This window comes from Oryza glaberrima, chromosome 7 (assembly GCF_000147395.1).
Source record: "Oryza glaberrima chromosome 7, OglaRS2, whole genome shotgun sequence".
Lineage (NCBI taxonomy): Eukaryota > Viridiplantae > Streptophyta > Magnoliopsida > Poales > Poaceae > Oryza > Oryza glaberrima.
In genome coordinates this window covers 5,111,247-5,132,675 of record NC_068332.1, presented here as the reverse complement: position 1 = coordinate 5,132,675, position 21,429 = coordinate 5,111,247, and the positions used below count along the sequence as shown (strand labels likewise).

Sequence of the window (21,429 nt, the reverse complement as noted above, 5' to 3'; positions counted from 1 at the left end):
CGCCAGACTTGCCATGCGTGCTGAACTGCTGATGCTGGTTCAGGTCATGTACCTCCGAGGCTCCGATGTGGCGGCGTAGTGCTCAGCCTGGCGAGCATTGCCCGTGCCTCGCTGTTGCCGCCGACGGAGACGCCGCACCTGTATCGGGACTCGGATGTGCTTCGACCACAAGCTGCTCACCACATGTGCCACGTCACTACAACAAAACCATTGTTTTAAGACGTTTCACTTAAGTCATTTTATAAGTCGTCTCTTTTTTATAAGTGAAATTGAAATAGAAACGATGTTTGAGACGCTTTATTAGTTGAGGACATAGTTTAAGACGCTTTACATGTTAGCACAAAATTAAATCGTTTAGAGACGAATATTGAGACGTTTTTGGAACGTCTCATGTGTAGAAATGAGTTTTGAGACGTTTTTATTATATCCGTGTCATCGTTATTAGATAATATATAATTATTTATATAGAAAAAGAAGAAAATAAACACACTGCTCCTAATCGTCATCATCAAATACCATTATAATAATATTATAATTATTTGGAAAAAAATAAATATTTAATATTCAGTCTTAGATTAAAAAAGAAGAGTACCGCTACAGACGCATGTTTGCAAAGTTGCAATATAAAAAAAAAACTATCTATTTACCTTCAAGATTGTCACGTTATTGACTTGGTTAGTGCATGAACTTTGCAACCTGCAGGTGCTGTGTTCGAGCCCAGATGAAAGCATTAATATCAAATATATTAAGATGTGCGTGCCTATATAAAAGTGTCTCTATATTTTGTAGAGATGCAATTTACACGTCCCTAGCAACGTCTTAAATAATATAGGTACGCTTTAAAAAGCATCTCCATAATTCTGAGACGGTGCAAACAGAGACGATCCTACGACGCTTTATAAAAGCATCTTACTTATCTGTGCGAGACGAAATAAAACGTCTCTATCTTACAAATAAGATGTCTCCTTTGGGTTGTTTTGTTGTAGTGCGTGTATTATGCTAGGTCGCTAGGACCACTCAGGTACATGCCCCAAGCAGCGCCGCTGGCATATGCGGTGATCACGTTAAGCAAGCAGCAGCTAGCAACCAGCAGGTGCAAGCAAATCATCATCATGCTAAACAAGCAGCAGGAACAAGGATGAAGAAGTGAAAAAAGAGAAGGGCAAAATTGGCACTTCACATGACTTCTCTCTCCTCAACCCGATGTATATATTATTTTATTGCTCACAGTGTCCACTAGCAAATTACACCTTTTTTGAAGTGTCTTTTAACCGTTTCACAATCTTGTTATGTCCCTTAGCTAATTACACATTTTTTGAATGTCCTATAGCAAATTTTGCCCTTCTAACGCCATGTGGAGTTAATTCGCTACAGTACAATTACTTATAATATCTTGAAGAATTATTTCTATTTTTATTTATATTTACTTCCCTCTAGGAGTGTATTTCCTTTTAATATTACGAAGAGTGACTTCTATTTCTTTAAAAGTTACTTCCCTCCGGTAGTGCAATTATTTTAATATTGTGAAGAGTTATTTTCTATATGACGCAAGATTTTATTTTTTAAAAAATAATATAGTGATTACTTTAAATAAATACTATGTATTTACTTGAAAATCTTCTCTACACTTTACTTATGGATTTACTCCACTTAATTTCTTATTTTCAACTCGTTGTAATGTAATTATGTCTAATGCTATAAAGAGTTAATTCTATTGTATAGCTAAGTTACTTTTATGATTTAATAAATTACTTTTATATTAAATTGAATTATATTTAAAATTGAACCTTTTTTGTCATATATTTTGAGCGAAGTACAATGGTGAAAAAGATCTTAAAAATAATACACGGTTTAAAACATATAAGTCATCAAATGGATTTAAAAGAAAGATACGTCAGTGACCAATCTATATAAGTGCTTGTTGCTATTTTAAGGTGGTAAAGGAGGATTTATACGTCACGTGGGATGAAGTTGTCTGTGGTTTAGCCAAACCAGCGACCGTGCACAGTGTAATCGTGTCCATAACTAATATAGATACATGTGCTCATAGCTATCCTATCTTTTTATAAAGTTAAGGCCCACTAAATTCTATAAAGTTAAGGCCCACTAAATTCTAAAACTCAACATGCGAATATGCCACATCATCCACATCATTATGACATCTCAAATCTCATGCAAGCATGCTAATTTATTAACTTCCAGAGCTTTAAAATGTAAACATGTTAATTAAATTATCAACCCACATAATCACATAATATTTCAATATATATCTCCATCATTTTTTATAATATCCTCTGTATAGTTCATCCTCACTTAAATTTTAGAGCTTTAAAAATCCAAGCATGTTAAATCATCATTCTACATAATTCCCAATATATTTCGATATATTTTTCCATCATTTTTTATAATATCTATATACTTACACAATTCATCCTCACCTAATTAATGTTACTTCTCTCTTCTCTCATTAAACCATACCACCTCAATTGTTTCTAACCATCAAATGATTAACCTACGGTGGAAATTATCTCCGTCATTTTCTTATCTCATAAAGCCACATTATATTACTTTTACATTTAGATCATCATTTTATATACTATTTAAATTATGATAAACCACATCAACTTATACAAGTTTCTATATATCGTCTAACTGTCTTACATATTATTTCTATTTATTATTATCATACCAAACTTCTGCAGTAACGCGTAGGGGTTTCACCTAGTATTTATTATTTTTGTTACAACTTGTATGAGTCAAACCGTGTATTATTTGTCAAATTTTTGTGTAACTGTGACACGTAAGAAATAAGGTGACATCGATCTGTCGAGTGATTGCATGAGTCCCATTAATTAATTCCTATATCTGTATGTCTCCATTACTGTTGTGAGACTTGACGTCAACCGGTAGCACTGTCTTCTGAACAAACGGTATGTAGAAAGCCTCCTTCCCTAATATGAGTATCACGACGACCGGAGTGCAGGCGCCGATGGTGATCACCAGGTACGCCGGCCACCTCTTGGTGGGAAGAACGGTGAGGTAGACGGAGGTCATGAGGGAGACGATCATGGCAAGGCAGGCTATGACGGTGAGCATGTGTACCCACCTCAGGTGTTCGAGGTTGAACTTGACGGGGTCGCGCCACGCCCAGATGAAGCAGAAGACGACGGTGATGGAGCTGCACATGGCGACGGTGTTGGAGACAAGGAAGATGTCGAACGCCGCGCGGTCGGCGTGGATGGCGAGGCCGGAGGTCTGGTTGTAGCCGCCGGGCATGGTGAAGGTGGCGGCGAAGGTGACGGTGGCGATGAGGGTGGCCACGAGGGTGTAGGTGCCGACGCCGAGCTCGAAGTAGTCGCCGTTGCCGGAGCCAGCTGACCTGTGGCTGCGCCTGCGCAGCGACTGGTACGTCGCCACCGGCGGGAGGTGCTGCAGGTTCTTGCAGCGGGACTCTTCTTGCTTCTTGAGCTTCTCCCAGAGGTAGACGACGTAGGCGTCCATCTCGCCGACGGCGAGACGCTCCTCGACGAGGCTGCGCGCGGTGTGGCCGTCCCGGTTGAGGAGGCAGGGGTTGACGCGGGGGTCCTTGAGGAGCGTCAGCGTTGACTGGACGTGCGCCATCTTGGCGGCGAGGTGCAGCGGCGTGTTGCCGGCGCTGTCCCCCTGGTTGATCACCTCCGCCGGGCCGATCACCTTGAGGAGGCCCCTGAGCGTGTCCACATTGGACACGGCGACATGGACCGCGTTCCTCCCGTCCTTGTCCTTACTCTCCGCCGCATCGGGGCTGTGCTGCAGTATCTCCGTCGCCGCCGCGATCGAGCCGTTTACGGCGGCGACGTGCAGCGCCGACTGCTGCCGGTCGTTGGGCCGGCTGGCCAGTTCAGGCTTGAGGTCGAGCAGCATACTCACCATGCGCGCGTCGTTCTTCTGCGCGGCGTAGTGCAGCGCCGTGCTGCCGGCCGAGTCCGTGATGTCGATCAGATCCGGCGCCGTCCTCATCAGCAATATCTCCACCACCCCTGCTCCACATGTGTGTGTATATATATATATCCAAGGCTTAAATTTTCTCCAAGTTTGGTTTAAATTCAGCATTTGTTTGTTCACATGTATGCATGAGGATCACAATGCCAAATAAAACCACACATTTTCTAAAAGAAGCTAACCCGGGAAAAGAAGAATATATATTAAGGCCTCCTTTGAACGGTAAATTAAAAAATGGGGGAAAAAAACGTAGGAATAAGATATCCTATTGAAATGTTCACTGTTCATTCATTTGGCTTGCGCAGAATTGGAGCAGACGAGAAGCATACGAAAATTTCCTTCCCCTATGTTAATTTTCAAAAGGAATTTCACAGTTTTGCTAAAAAAAGGAATTTCATTGGAGAAAAAAAGGCCTAAAAAGCTATTTTTCTATTCCTACCGTAGAATCGAGCCAAGTACTCAGGCCCCGTTTGGCACAGCTCCAGCTCTCAACTCCAACTTACCTGGAACTGGAGTTGTGCCAAACATTCCAGATCTCTGTTTTTGGGAGCGGAGTTGGGAGAGCTGCTCCAGAAAATTATACTACGGGGTGGAGCTGGGTTTTTACTGCTCCACAGCTCCACTCCACCCCAAAAGACCCACTGCCCTTTAATTTTTTAGTGTATTTACATAAAAATGCCATTAAACTACACCTACCCACCTCCTCTCCTCCCGTTCTCTCTCCTCCCCCATCTTTCTCCCGAGTCCCAATAGCTGCGGCGGGCGGTGGTGGGCGGCGTCGGCGGCGGCAGGCGGCGTCGGCCACGACGGCGAAGGAGGAAGAGGGATTGGGGGCGATGGTGTCAGTTGCCGCGGTGGAGGGTGTGGCGGTGGCACTCCGGTCGGTGCTATCCCGCGGCGGGACGACGCGCGGGCGGCGGGCGGCGAGCTAGCAGGCGGCGGCGGCAGGCACGCGGCGGTAGCAGGGCGACGGGACGACACGCGGGCGGTGGTCAGCGAGCTAGTGGGCAGCGGCCGTCAGGCAGTGGGCGGTGCGCGCTGCGACGACGCGCGGGAGGCGTCCGGCTGGCGGCGGGCGGGGCACGCGGCGACGACGCGCGGGAGGCGCCGGCCGTCGACGGGCGGCGACGACGCGCCACCAGCGGCGGGCGACGCCCTGGGATTGGGCTGCCGGCGGCTAGGTTTCCTTTTTTTTTTTCAACTCTTTTTGCAATTTATTTTTTTTCAATTTTTTTTTCAGATCTAGAGCTGAAAACTAGCCAAACACTTCTCAACGAGTCTCCAACTCCAATAGGAGCTAGCTCCCACTAGAGTAGGAGTTTGGAGTTAGGAGTTGGAGTTTGGAGCCCTACCAAACGGGGCCTCAATGTAGACATCCCTTTTAGAGTAAAATTTCATAAAACTCTAAGTTCTGAGGCATTTGTAACGAAAATCCCTAGGTATTGCAATTTGTTTCATTAAAACCTGAGTTTTAATGTTACGTAGAATCCTGATTACAAGCTTATATCGTCTGTTTGACAAATATATTTATTCATATTAATGGTAATAAAATTTCTTTTAAGTACATATACACATTAGCTGGTATATTTTTAACAAGTGTTGGTTATCGATAGTTTGATTATTTGTGTGTATTAACTAGTTAATGTGTCATTATCGGTAGGGAATTATGTTGAGCTTTTTCAATAGTGTAATGCAAAAAGTGAGAAGTAAAATAAAGTACATAAGAGGCACTTGTACTTTGAATCTACTAATATGAATTTGTTTTGCAAATATCATGTATAACAATGGAATATGAGCTTTTTATTACATAAATATGGGTCATCTTGAAATATTTTGCCCTAAAATATGGGATTTTTGAAACAAATCCAATATATGGGCTATTACGTTACCGATATCTCGAAACCTTGGGCTTTATGAAATTTAGTGATTTTACTAATTACTCCACTAACATTATTAACAACTATTACCTTTTAATTCTAAGGCAAATAAATTTTCTTTATTATTATATAAGCCAATAGATTACATCAACTATGTCCAAACAAACTTGAGCACCTTATAAAAAAGAGTAAATTTAATAGAATCCTAGGTTTTGGGGCATGCATAACATAAAACCCCATGTATTACGATTTGTTTCACGAAGCCTTATGTTTTGAGGCAAAATGTTTTAATGAACCCTACGTTCAAGCTTACATTGTCTATTTGGCTAATATATTTATGCATAATAAATTGTGAAAAAATAGTATGTGGTATTTTTAAGTGTACATACACAGTAGCCACTGTTTCAACATATGTGAGTTATGAATAGTATAACCCTTTTTTTTTAATTAGGCAACTAGTTGACCTACCATTTATAGTGAGGATTGTGTTGACTTTTTGCAATCATGCATAGTGGGTGAGGAAATAGATAAACTGGGGTGGGAGGGATGCACATTTTGAGCACACTTAGAACATATAATTTAAAGTACTATATATTATATGTAAAATGAGTAATTTACATAAATGGGGTTCCTTGAAATATTTTGTCCCAAAATGTTGGGTTTCTTGAAATAAATCACAATATTTAGGGTTTTGCGTTACACATGCCTCGAAACCTTAGGTTTTGTGAAATTTACTCTTTAAAATATATATAGTGTACATATTATGTTTTAGATTCTAAATGGTAAATTTAGAATAAAATCTAAATTTTATTTTTTTAAAAATAAAATCAGAATAAAATGCAATTTTCAAATCAGATATGAAAACATCAGCATAGAGACAAAAAAAGCCAATTTGTACTTTTAAAATTAAATTTCTGCAGAAGAGTTTTTGTGATGCTTGATGTTTGAATGTATTTTCGGGTGGTTTCATATACTGTCACAACTTTGAAATTAAATTGGTATGCATGTCTTCATTACTCCATATAAAACAAATTAGCACCATAATTTCTAGCTAGCATGTGTGCATGCCTACATGCATGCATTATTAAGTTTGGAAGGGTAATTATGACATTTAATCATATTTCTTCATATGCTGTGATATATTAATATCAATGAGAAAATATTTTTGTTTCGAAAAAAAATGAATAATCAACTGTTAAAATCTGTTGTATCATCTTAGCTCTTTGGAGGTAAGAAGGAGCAACATAAAAGGATCTTTGCTCGTGAAATGCTTCGAGTTGCATGGATTAAACTACAAGTATGAGTTTTATCGCTAACTTATACTCCCTCCGTTTCACAATGTAAGTCATTTTAGTATTTTCCACATTCATATTGATGTTAATGAATCTAGACATATATATCTATTTAGATTCATTAATATCAATATGAATGTGGAAAATGATAGAATAACTTACATTGTGAAACGGAGGAAGTACTCAATATTTTTATGTTTCATACCAATCAGGCACCATTTTTATATTTCCCAGTTGTTTTTAAATCCTCATTTTGCACACACATTACTGTTCAAAGCTATCATTTTTTTCTATTCATATGTTTAATTTTCATTATATTCACGAAAGAATTCCCCTATGCCCATGAAAGTTTAGCCGATCCCTTCTACGTCCCTCGAGTTTTGCTCACTCTCTTATAGCTCTTGAATTTTGGTTTTGATCCATTTCATACCCATTCTCTTAGTTGTCTAGTTAGTTCTTATAGAAAGATCCACCCTTAGGCATAAAGGAAATGTGGAATTTTGTAGACTATATTGTTGGATATGGAACTTAATTACTCCCTCTGTCCCAGAATATAAGAAGTTTTAGGGTTGGACACGGTTATTAAGAAAGTAGATAGAAGTGAGTGGTGGAGGTTGTGATTGGATGATTAGTGGAGGTAGGTGGGAAAAGTGAATGGTGGAGGGTTGTGATTGGTTGGGAAGAAAATATTGGTAGAGAAGTTGTTATATTTCTTGAGGGCTAAAAATTATTATATTTTGGGATGGAGGGAGTATATAAGACTATTGTATTTATGACTTTATTGTGCAAACGTATTAGTATTCAGAAAGTTAACTTTTACATAATGACAAAATATATTTTATTTATTTATCCATAGAGTATATGTAGCATAATTTTATGACAGAACTGCAACAGATATGTCCACCTTTGTACTCCCTCCATCTACTTTTAATAGTCATATTTCTAAATCTGAAAAATTTATTTTTGATAGGCATATTTCAATCCAACAACCTATCATCTTAATGACTTTCTCGCATTTAATGCGTGACTCTCTATTCTTCCGAACAAGATTGGATACATGGGCATCGAGAAATGTAAATATTAATGAATCGTTTGTTTACGAGGAATGACTAGTAGCATGTTTAAATGGATGATAAGTACAATTACTTATCCTTGATCTGTGTGCTAAGATGAAATATGACTATCAAAAGTAGATAGAGGGAGTATATATTATATAAAGGAATGCTAACCAAAACAATGTTTACATGCTACACACACTTTAATATATATTAAAATTTCTATGCATCATACTTCCCATACAACAAGCATATGAATATCATAGTGTCACACAACAAATTACTACATTTCTAACAATAGATTTAACAAACTTCTACATATTCCTTGCACATCTAATGGCAAAAGTAACTTCTTTTACACCGCGGTTAAGTATGAAAGGAATCAAAATCAAAATTCAGGGTTATGCAAGAGAGTGATGAAAATTGAGGGGCATAGAAGGAAACAACTACAAATTTTACAAATTTTAGAGGCATAGAAGAAAATTTTCTCTATATTTATAGGTCCCAAAGAACCACATGTGTGCGACCGGGAAAGGAGGTTGAGAACTTCTCTCCCGCGCACGCAAAACAGAGTATCTGATTAGCATATTATTAATTAAATATTAGCTAAAATTTTTAAAAAATAGATTAATATGATTTTTAAAAGCAGCTTTTCTATAATATTTTTTTAAAAAAATGGACTGTTTAGTTGTTCGGGAACTGAAAAATGAGAAAATAAAAGTTGAAAAATGGGAAAAAGAACACAAACCAAAGGAGTTCTTACGGGTGTGGCCACCAAGGACGGCCTGGTGTAGGGCGGTGCCGCGGACGTTGGCTGTGGCGACGAACTTCTCGGGGACCCATGGGATGTCGAGGATCTTTTCGACGACGTCGGTGAGGCCCTCCCGGGCGGCGATGTGCAGCGGCGTCTGCATGTCCACGTTGGGCGTGTGCCCGCATTTAGGCTCCGCCTCCAGCAGCCGCAGCGCCACCGCGCTCCGCCGCTGCTTCACCGCCTCATGTAGCGGCGTATTGCATTCACTGTTCATCATCATCAGTTGGTCCTCCTGCGTGGATGTGTATAATTAATAATAAGTTTAGGTAAATATTACATGTGAGAAAAGTCTATTCATCCGTCGAGGGATGTCCCTTCGTTTTTCATGCCACCTAAAAAATATATTTTTTCTTGAAAAACAGTAAGATAGTTAAATATGTGATATGCAATTTCACAAGCATGCAAAATTAAATTCAGTTTATATAAGAAGAAACAAAATAAAAATTTCCTTTAAATAGAACGCGTAATTTTTATTCAGATTTATTGTTTTTGTTTTTAATTGTATATGTTGAATTTGAACTTACATATTTGTGGAATAGCATATCACATACTCTCTCTATTTTAAAATATAAGTATGTTTAGCTATGAATCTGGACAAACACATTCATAATCATAGCTAAAAATTACTCACTTATAATTATAAATCGTTTTAACTTTTTTTCATTAGTCATTTTTTAAGTTTAAGTAACTTTTATAAAAAAATATAGTAACATTTTCGATACAAAACAAACATATTATCAGAATATAGTGAATGTTAGTTTTGGTTAAACTAATTTGGTGTTATAGATGTTGCTAAATTTTTCGATAAACTTAGGCAAACATATTTAGTTAGAGATAATTCAAGAAATGCCATTGACAAGCATCCAAATTTAAGAAATGCCATCGACAAGTGTGAATTCTAAGAAATGCCACCATACAAATGATTTTGTTTCAGAAATGCCATCGCCGTTAGGGTTACGTCCATTCCGTGCCGTTAAGTGCTATAGGATGAACAATGTATTTGACGGCGCTGTCAGGGTTATGGATACCACATACCTAATAGTAGTTGACTACATCTCGGCAGGACCCACCACATACCGTGTCCTATACGGAAACAACCTTCGGATATAGGAGGAGTTCCGATAAGGAAAGACAACCAAAGTTCTTCATGTAAACGAAAAGGACTACTCGGATTGTATCCATATTGGTTTCCTTAATTCTACTTAAACAAGGGGACACCTATGGGTATAAATACAAGACCCCCTAGGAGGGGAAGAGGGCGGACACCCACCAGGGAGAACCAACGCGATCAACACGGTCACCACGATCGAGACCCACCACGAGACAATCAACTCCCAACACAATCAACATAGAAGCCTACATACGCCAAGACAAGCCGCCGGATATCGACATCAGAGATACGCCTAGATCGACCCTATCCGGTACCTTCAGAGGCCGGCCGTAGGGATCTAGCACTATCTCTGATTCCGTCGGGCGCGAGCTCGAGGAGGAAGGCTACCATGTTGTCGACTACGAGTCAGACCTTCAGACCGCCATGTCGACAACAGTTAGATAGACTACCCCACATATTGTACTGGTGTGATTATGGTGAATAAAAAGCAACATCGGCTCCGGCCAACAGGATGTAGGGCTATTACCTGATTGCTCAGGGGCCCGAACCTGTATAAAAATCCCTGTCTCCATCTCTTTTACCTCAGTGTCGTGTATACCCTAGCACCGACGATCCCCATACTGTCCAAATACCGTAGTCGAGACATCAAACGTCGACAGTGGCGCGCCAGGTAGGGGGATTTTGGTGCTTCAGGATTTCGACGAGATAGGTTTAAGAGATGGATTCTCCGACAACAAGCTACTCGACGACTTCAGCTGTGAGGAGATCCACCCGGCCAGAATACATCTCTCCCGACGAGACTGGATAATCGTCATCAACTATTTGATCCGGCGAGATCGGACAAGCTCCAGAATACCGTCGCCGCGAAGGATAATGATTCAATATCGTCAGATACGGGACTTCGGTTCATGCTGACTACACGGTGAACTGACTTCCGTCGCCAAAAATCGACTACTGATACAACCAGGTTTACCGTTCTAATTTTAATTTTACTCATATCGGTATTATTTCTTTTGGCTACTAATTGTATATTCGACTGGTGTTTTCCTGTTTATGAATGCACTGCTGCTGACTGAGTCCGAGTCATGATCACTAGTTACGCATACATATACATGGACAGATCAGCCGAATCCATATGGCATATGTATATGTATGCTATTCGGACAAACGAAAGGTATTTATTAGATTAATTTTTTAAATTAATCTACTAATTTCGTAGATATATCCGGCATATATCTACACAGGTACGCAATATTTTATATGCAATTTATCGTACCTATTCAGATCATACAGCATTGTCAGATCAATAATTTATTATGTTTATCTAGAGCATGTTTTTTATACAATATCTATTGCGCGGATGTTTCCGACGTTAAACCAACTACGGTCTAACACTGGGGGCTCGCTCTGTTATCTTCTGTATAAATCATGCTTGTTTACGGTTTACATAATGCCCTGATATTTACATCTGCTCGTTATATCCTGTTAATGCTAGAAGATCCATGCAATTTTTGAGTACATACTCGATATTATCTGCTATATGTCTTGTCTTCTAGAAAATAATTTTCAGGAACAACTGAGCACTCGAATAGGTTGTGGTCGAGTACGCTCCATTATCGAGAACATTCTCGACAAATGTGGAGTTATCGCACCCAACCTACCAACAAAGACCGACGACCTATCTCATAGCACCGGCCATGGCTGGACTAGTCGAGAAAAGGTTGTTAACGGATAATTCCTCGCGAACGTCGTCGGCTTGATCACCCGACATGATTGCGAACGGACATCCGGATATGCTATAAGTTGGGTACGTGAGTCATGCTGGCCACATGAGATACACATGCAATAAACCAACTCTAGCACTTTTATTGGTGTTCGAGAGATAATTCCGCTCGCTCACTGGTTCTCACACCAGTACGTAGCAATCTCTCGCACCGCAACTTCCATTGGTGTTCGAGAGATAATTCCGCTCACTCACTGGTTCTCGCTTAACTTCAGATGGTCGAGGTACGACTACAGCAGCGTAGCGGTCCTCGCACCATGACTTCAGATGGTTGAGGAACAGCTACGACTGGTCTTCGACCGGCAACGTAGCGGTCCTCGTACCACGACTCCAAATGATCGAGGGACACCTACTCACCGGTTCTCAACCAGTTGATCGTAGTGATCTCTCGTACATTTGCTTCAAGTGGTCGAGTTATGACTACTGCCTGGTCCTCGACCAGCGATGTAGCGTCTCTCCGACTACTTCCACTTTAAGTGGTCGAGTTATGACTACTGCTGGTCCTCGACCAGCGACGTAGCGTTTCTCCGGCTACTTCCACTTTGAGTGGTCGAGTTACGACTACTGCCTGGTCCTCGACCAGCGATGTAGCGTTTTTCCCACTATTTCCACTTCAAGTGGTCGAGTTATGACTACTGCCTGGTCCTCGACCAGCGATGCAGCGTTTCTCCCACTACTTCCACTTTAAGTGGTCGAGTTACGACTACTGCCTGGTTCTCGACCAGCAATGTAGCGTTTCTCCCACTATTTCCACTTCTAGTGGTCGAGTTACGACTACTGCCTGGTCCTCGACCAGCGGTGTAGCGACTCTCCTACTACCTCTATTTCAACAAAGTTGATAGCAGGTACACAATATCGCTAAGTGTTTTACCCAGAGATCCCTTACCACGACGACACCTAGCGTTGAAACCTATCCTACTGTCCCTTTACGCCCTCTTGACAAGGCCTCCGAGGAACCTAAAGGAACTTCGGCTGGGGACGCCCAGAGCGGATAAGGCCTTGTCGGATCCTGTAGAGACAAAAGACCATGTAAGATCTGGTCGTGTAAGAGTTCTCGCCGTGCGTATTAATCAAGCCGTGTAATCGGAAATTGACTTTTCCAACTTCACGGCTGGGGGTTAGGATCAGTGCTTATTCAACCAAGGCAGGTCAAGGGTCCAAGAGCCTTATCCTCCGAGAACGATTCTCCGACGACAAGGCTGGGGGCTAGGGAGAGTGTATGACTCTACAAACTGACTGATCGAAGTCGGTAAGAGAGAAGACGCTCATACACAAAACATTGGTCGGTAAATTTAATTCATTTTCAATTTACCATACATATTATAACATGTCACCCTTTGGGCATTCGCTCGGGGGCTATTTCTATTTGATATTCTTTTCTGAGTATTGATTTCAGGAAAATTCTATTCGACATTGACGAAGACTCCATGTCTCTATGGTTCTACACCAAGATCGACTAGGGCGAGTACGACAAATATTGACAAAGCTCCTTCGCAGACTCTACGCCTTCTCGATCGCTCGAGAACGGTTGTTGGATCTCGACAAGGAATACGGAATGAAGAGATGGTGTACCCGCCGAGATAGAATTTCTTGACTTCAATCCAAATTCTCGATTACAGCAAGACATGAGACTTAGTCGTACACTCTGTACTTTCTTGGTTGACGTCGGAGATTGACTCAGACAAACCCTTTAGGTACCCGCACGAGGCTGACAAAGGAAGTCTAACGTTATCTCTGAACTCACCGAGAACGGTCACATGAGCTCGATAACAGTTACTCCAAGGTCTGCGCGTGGTTGAGAATATGAATTCGTTCATTTGCATTGAAGTCAGGGGCTACTGTCAGGGTTATGGATACCACATACCTAATAGTAGTTGACTACATCTCGGCAGGACCCACCACATATCATGTCCTATACGGAAACAACCTTCGGATATAGGAGGAGTTCCGATAAGGAAAGACAACCAGAGTTCTTCATGGAAACGACAAGGACTACTCGGATTGTATCCATATTGGTTTCCCTAGTTCTACTTGGACAAGGGGACACCTATGGGTATAAACACAAGACCCCCTAGGAGGGGAAGAGGGCGGACACCCACCAGGGAGAACCAACACGATCAACACGGTCACCACGATCGAGACCCACCACGAGACAATCAACTCCCAACACAATCAACATAGAAGCCTACATACGCCAAGACAAGCCGCCGGATATCGACATCAGAGATACGCCTAGATCGACCCTATCCGGTACCTTCAGAGGCCGGCCGTAGGGATCTAGCACTATCTCTGATTCCGTCGGGCGCGAGCTCGAGGAGGAAGGCTACCATGTTGTCGACTACGAGTCAGACCTTCAGACCGCCATGTCGACAACAGTTAGATAGACTACCCCACATATTGTACTGGTGTGATTATGGTGAATAAAAAGCAACATCGGCTCCGGCCAATAGGATGTAGGGCTATTACCTGATTGCTCAGGGGCCCGAACCTGTATAAAAATCCCTGTCTCCATCTCTTTTATCTCAGTCTCGCGTATACCCTAGCACCGACGATCCCCATACTGTCCAAATACCGTAGTCGAGACATCAAACGTCAACAGGCGCAGAATGGACGGAACCCTAATGACGATGGCATTTTTTGGACACACACTTGTCAATGGTATTTCTTGGATTTTGACATTTGTCAATTGCATTTCTTGGATTATCTCATTTAATTAAGTTTGACCAGGAAAAAAATCAAAGTGACATAGAGTATTATATTTTAGGATGGACGTAGCATTAATCTATCTTACTAATGATTTTTTTGGACGACAATAATCCATCTCCGAGGTATGTGACCTGGTGCCAGTCAGCCGGTTTAGCTTAATATGTTCAGCCCCCACCTCCTCCCCACCCACACAAACTTTTCTATTTTATTGTTGGATCCGCCTCTGTAGCTACTGAAGTGTAACAGCAGCAGCACTAGGCCAGGATGCCACTGAACAGCTGCAGCGCCGGTGGCAGTGTCCATGTAATATGTGTTCCCTTCGTCTTAAAAAAACAACATTGATAATAATTATAGGACATAACCTAAAACTACGAATATAGATATGAGCCATATTCAGATTCACTCATATCTAGTTTTGATGTACTAAGTTATATTCCATCCTTACCAAGAATAGTTTTCACTTTTCTTTGACGGAGGGAGTACTCCGGAGCCAGAGCTGCACTACTACACGATAGATTTTCGTGGACGCTATCCCCTTTTGTTTCCATGCGATTCGTAAGTGGAACCGTACGGAAAAATAGGGGAACCGGCTCCTGGCTGTCGCCCACACGGGAAAATCGATTTTCTCGTGCGGTCCTCCTAAACGGACCGCACAGAAAAATGAGCCGATTTTCCAGTGCGGATCTATTAAGAGAGCCGCACGCGAAAATAGTATTCCCTCTTTTCCCTCTCACCCACTTCAAAATTTCTCCTCATTTATCTCTTTTAATTTCTCCTCACACCCCTCCCCTCTTATCTCTCTTCTCTCTCCCCCTCTCTCTGTCACACCTCTCCTCTCGTCTCCTTTCGGCACGCGGGGACAGTGGCGGCGCGGCGGCAGCCTCAGCTCCACACGGCGGCGGTGGAGGTACGGGATCCGGCGGGCGGCGGCCGTCCCCGCACGGATCCGGTGGCCGGCCGGTGTTCCCCCACGCGGGATCCGCTCCCCTCCCCAGATCCGATGGAGGGGAAGGGCGTCGGTGGCAGTGCGGCCGGAGGGGAGGGTGGATCCGGCGGGCAGCGGAGGCTGGCGGCGCGAAGGGGAGCATGGATCCGGCGGGAGGCGGGCGGCGTAGATCCAGCAGGCGGCGACGGAGAGGCCACCACCGATGAGGAGGAGGAGGAGGAGGCGGCGGCGGCGCCGCCGATTCTAGATATTTTATTTTCTTGAAATTTTATTTTTTTCGGTTTTTTTCCCGTGCGGGTGTCATAAGCGGCACACACGAAAATCGGATTTTTGCGTGCGGGACCGCACGCAAAAATCACGATTTTCCCAAACATCTGGGTGCGTACAGGCCGTCCATCCATACGCAAAAATCGTTTTAGCCGCATGCAAAAATCGGTCATGTAGTAGTGCTGGAGGCACCCACAACTAGAGATTCATCGTGCATGGGTGAGGTGTGTGTGCACCTATGTGTGAGCATTATTTTTTTTTTTCAACGAGTGATCCGACTGGAAGAAGAGTTATGCGAGGACTTTGAGATCAACAAATTTCGCTTTGGTCAACCTTTATTTACTAAATTTTCACATTGGATTAGAGTTAGACTTATATTTTCACTTAAAACCATATATAGTTACCATCATTTACACTTTGGACCAGGTTTCACAAATTACACATAGTACAATGATTGTAGATCTGATCTCATTTCTTTTTTGTGTTAGAAAACTTAGAATTCAATAATTTGTACTAACACTACAGTTGGATATTGTAAAACATGTAATATCTTTTCTAGAAAAATAGTTCTTAAACTTAATATTTCTTCATTTTTTTCTCTAGTATAAGGGCTGTGAATGTTCATATGTAGTAGTAATAAAGTCCCATTAGTCTGATAGGCTATCATATAACATGTTGCAATCATTGTTCTTGTGCTAAGCATAGTTGCAACGGAAACTTTTCTAGGAGAAGTTCGAATCCGTTCCGTTCGGATATTGATCGGTCTTGGTTTGACATGGTTTACACGTTACTGGTTCTCGGAAGAGTCAATTTCTCCATTAGCTAAACCCTTTCTTACCCTACCTTTGGACTTGGCAAATTTCCATACCATTGTCTCTTGTAAAATGCTAAGCACCTAGACAACAGCTGGTGTGATGGTACCAATAAAATCCAGTCCAAAGTGTAAAAAACAGTAATTATACATGGTGTTAATTGAAAACATGAACCTAGCTATAACCCAATGTAAAACTTTGATCAATAAAGATGGTACAAAGTAAAATTTACTCATATAGAGTAAATTATTATATCAATTTAGTTAACCGGTCTGGGAGATTGTTTTATTTAGTCTATGTTTTTTTAACGGATTTAGTCTACGTTTTCAACTTTACCTCCTTGTTTTTCACTTGCATGCTTTCTATACACTGCTAAACTGTATATTTTTACAAAAAAAAATCTATAAACAGTTGCTTTAAAATTATATTATTTTAATTTTAAGTTTTAAGCTAATAGTTGTTGGATAGTATAGGGAGAGAAATATTGTGTAACGTGGCTTAACTTGTATTAAGTATCAGGGGGACCGGTATATATAGAAGTACATGGAAGAGGAGATAAGAAATGATTACATATATGGAAGGTGTCCACACAAATCAATCATATCCTAATCTACTAATCTAAAGCTAGCAGTGTTTGTCAGCTTTGATTGGGCCACGTGGCAGCCTTTTCTTTCAAAATAAATCCTAGAATTATGTGAAAGAAAAAAAAGGAAAAAAGGGCTTGAGCGTTGCTGCATTGAAGCTCCCCTGTTATGAGGTGCTAGATCTCTTATAGGAATAACTAGCGATTAATCTAGAAGAATCCAGGGCATCTAAAATATTTTGAACTAAGGACCAAATATACCAAGAGCTTAACTACAAGTTGATCCGAGTACTGTAACACCATCAATAGATTTTTATTATGGCATAGACACACTACCTCCATCTCAAAATAAGTTTATTTTAACCCATCTCACATATACCAATAAAAAAACAAAAATATTAGGAAACCTCACTTTATTAAATCTTAATATAAATATTTTTCACTTTATCTACTCTCAATGTCAATGTGTTGCTCTTATGTTTTCACAAACTACAATGCAATAATTACTTTCAAAAAATAAAGTTATTTTGAGACAACCAGAAGTAAGGGAAAATGATACTTTGGGACGGATGGCAGGTTTTGTGGCATGAATCCTACCCATCAAGCATAAATTTGCAAACAAAACGAACACCGTAAAAAACATCATCACCTACTTTACAAGACACTTTATTTATTTTGTTGATTATAATTACCCACAACAAACGAACACTAAGTAATACCTATGAAAAGATAATTAAGAAAATTTAAAATGTAAGGAAATTGAACTAACAAAATTTCTACTTCTTAATAACACACTGAAATAATTTGCACGTGCTATAACACGAGCGTGCCTTTAGGCACGCCGATTTTCTAGTACATCTTTAACTATCATATACTCTAACATCCCCCCGCAGTCCAAGCGTGAGTAGTGCGGATACTTGGACTGGAGAAGAAACCGACAAGAGTGCTTAACACGGATGATAACCCTTTGTGCCATAGTCGACATAGCCAAAGCCGTGGTCAATGCAGCCGAAGTCGGGGAGTCGATGATGTCGAGGTAGCCAAGCCGCGAGGCGCAGGGGGCGTTGTAAAGTGGTCGTGGATGGACGGGAGGTCGTCGTGGACCAATGGTATGCGAGGACGTGTTGGAGACGATGACGGGGACACAATCGCGGCGGTTGTTGAGGAAGATGACGCCGAAGAGCCGATGTAGTCGAACCGTGAAGGACGAGATGTCACGCCGGATTTGCCAGACCTGGGGACAACTCGGAACGAACGCGCGTGCCGGTGTTGCCAATACTGCGCGGGCGAGGCAGGGGACCACCATGAATCATACGCCAATGTCGGAGGAGACTAGCAGAGAAGGCCTCCGAGACGGTCGCGGCGTGAGAACGGCGTAGAGGAAAAATTGCCGGAGCAGCAGTTGCCGGAGAAGAGCGAAGTGTAGTCGAGGAAGATACAGCAACGCTGGCGATGAATCATGTTGGACGAAGAAGGTGAAGTAGCGGGACCAACTGGACGGTGACGTCGGTAACCATGTAGAGATTGCTGGACCACCGGCCAAGAGTGGTGGCAGTGGCAGCTTGGAGACGTGGCGGCGATGCTCGAAGTAGACGAAGAAGACCCGAGTGGCTGACAATGACTAGTGCGGACGATGAGGATGTCAATGCACGAACGGTGATGAAGACGACGAAAGCGGTGAAGCTGCGGTCCGAGAGGGCAACACAGCTGCAGCTCCATGTCGATGCAATGGCGAGAAGTCCACTGGTGATGTAGCCATGCTGAGGAGGGGCGCCTCTCAGCACTGCAACAACCAGTGCGCCACTCCTCAGCACTGCAACAACCAGTGGAGGTGTGGACCACAGGCAGCGGCAACCCGAGACTTGATGGCGTAGAGCGTAGTTGAAGACGATCGGTGGCAAGGTGTCGTCGTAGCCAGATGCTTGAACGAGTGATCAGTCCGTCGATGTGCGGGGCGGGACGATGTAGTCGAAGCAAAGCTGATACGGATGTCGGAGACGCGCAGATGTCGATGAGGTAATGGGCGACGCAAACCCGTCCCCTGAACGGGATAGAAAAAAAAAATACAAGCAGCAGCAGCACTCAGTGGCATATGGTCCCGGTCCATAGACAAGTCCAGCAACTCTGCCTCAGCAGAACCAGTAGCAGCCACACATGCACAACATCTGTTCCCTCTCTACAGCCAGCCATGATCAAGTCAACGAGCTAGTTGCACCCATCTTGTCTCTCTCTCCTCCCGTGCTAATCACATGCAAAAACACAGCAAAGACAACAGAGAGAAAGAGGCAGTACAGACGCGGACATGTAGGGGCTGGCCGGCGGCAGCGCTGAGGGAGCTGTGTCCGGACGGCGTCGAGGCTAAAGAGCACCCCGTCGGGAGGTCCGGTGCAAGCGGCGACAGATGGGGACGCCAGGGAAGCCGGGTGAAGACCGCGGCGTGGCGACGGGGCGGGAGCCCGAGCTCTCCTGCTGCCGGCCATGCAGTCCCCTCGAGCAGCGATCGGCGCTTGCGTCGTGGCGGCCGCCCGAAGTCGGAGGTAGGGGCAGCCCAGCGGCGTTCGCTCCCCCGGTCGGCGCCGAGGAGAGTGGACGACGCGCGGTGAGGCCGGCGCAGCCAGCCGGGACCAGAGGTGGGGCAGAGGTGTTGGCGGAGGCCAGGCGGCCCCCGAAGCAACGGGAGCGGCGCAGAGGGCAGGAGCAGTAGCACGGTGACCGGCCGCGCAGAGGGCCCGCGACGCCGCCGGCGGAATCTAGGTGGAGGCGGCCTGGAAAAGCTCGGGACAGAGGAGTCGATGGCGGCGCCGGGACGAGGCCGTGGAGCAGATCGGGGCGGCGACGGAGCCGTGTCCTCCTCCTCCAGATCTCATCAGCAACTACAGCTGCAGGCGGCGTGCGTTCCCTTGCTGCTGCTTGACGACGAGGACGAAGACGCCCAAGAGACCGATCTCTCCAAGGACAACAGATGACGACGAAGGAGGGGTCACGCGACGCGAGGTCCGACCGCCGGTTCGGTCCGGTCTAAATAACTATGCACGCGAGTGGATCGGGATCGATCTTCTCGGCGGCGAAGTACAATGACAAAAAAAAAACACGGGTGGCCGCTCCTCCCAGGAGATCGCTACTCCAGGGGCAGCTTGAGAGCGGGGCGCTAGATCGTCTGCTCTATGCCATGTTGGATAGTATAGAGAGAGGAATATTGTGTAACGTGGGTTAACTTGTATTAAGCCTCAGGGCCGGTATATATAGAAGTAGATGGAGGAGATAAGAAAGGATTATAGATATGAAAAGAGTCCATACAAATCAATTCTATTCTAATACATCTCTAACTACCATATACTTTAACAATATTTAATTAATCATGTATTAAACCGTCACTTTATTTTATTATTTTACATGCAAAAGGAAGTAGAACGGACAACGAACCTCAGGCCAACATGGGCCAGCCATGGAGATGAAGGCGATGAGCATATCAACGACGGCCATCCTCCCGGCCCTGGCCGCCAGGTGCAGAGGCGTGTCGCCTTCATTGTTCTTGGCGATGAGAAGGTCACCGTGCTCGCCGACGGCCGCCTCCACGAAGGCGGCGTGGCCAAAGCCGGCGGCTATGTGAAGAGCCGTGTTCCCCTGTGGCGTCTTGGAGTTGAGGATCTTGCTGCCTAATTCCTCCCGCAACAGCACCGCCAGGCTCACCGTGCTCCCCTGCCCCGCCGCCTTGTGCAGCCGTGGATCCATCATATATTACTACTCTCTATACGTACACTAGCTAGAGCGCACAATTGAACTCTCCCTTTGAATTGCCGCAGTGTGGCAGCCAGCGATTTGTACGAGTAGAAATGTAGCGGTTGGTTGGATTCGTTGCTTGTGTTGCTGGGTATATATGTACCCTCTCCTGTCCTGCAAGCTACGTGCACTGGTATATATTCGTTGCTTGGGAACATCCCCCCCCCCCCCCCAACCCACACCAAATGCATGGTACATAAAGAACAAAATGGCTTGTTCCAGACATATACCTTTACTTTTCAACCAATCACAATTAATCTTCCCTTATTTAATTCTACGTATTTTCTTAATAATCATGTTTAACTCTTAAACTTTTTATATTCTGAGATGGATGTAGTAATATTTACGAGTTACCAAACACATTTCATTTGCATATCGGTAGTTCCACGACTTTTCTCAAACTAATAATGTTGCCAAAAAAA

At 43.4% G+C, this 21,429-nt stretch overlaps 1 protein-coding gene across 1 annotated transcript; it reads right to left on the bottom strand.

Annotated features, from left to right (window-relative positions):
- Positions 1 to 2,653: 2,653 nt before the first annotated feature.
- LOC127778867 (uncharacterized) lies at positions 2,654 to 21,065 on the bottom strand. Its single transcript, XM_052305509.1, has 3 exons — positions 20,651 to 21,065; positions 8,969 to 9,251; positions 2,654 to 4,019 (listed from the first exon to the last, which is right to left on the bottom strand). Exons 1-3 carry the CDS (start codon positions 20,960 to 20,962, stop codon positions 2,860 to 2,862), a joined length of 1,755 nt encoding a protein of 584 aa, XP_052161469.1. The 5' UTR covers positions 20,963 to 21,065; the 3' UTR covers positions 2,654 to 2,859.
- Positions 21,066 to 21,429: the final 364 nt, after the last annotated feature.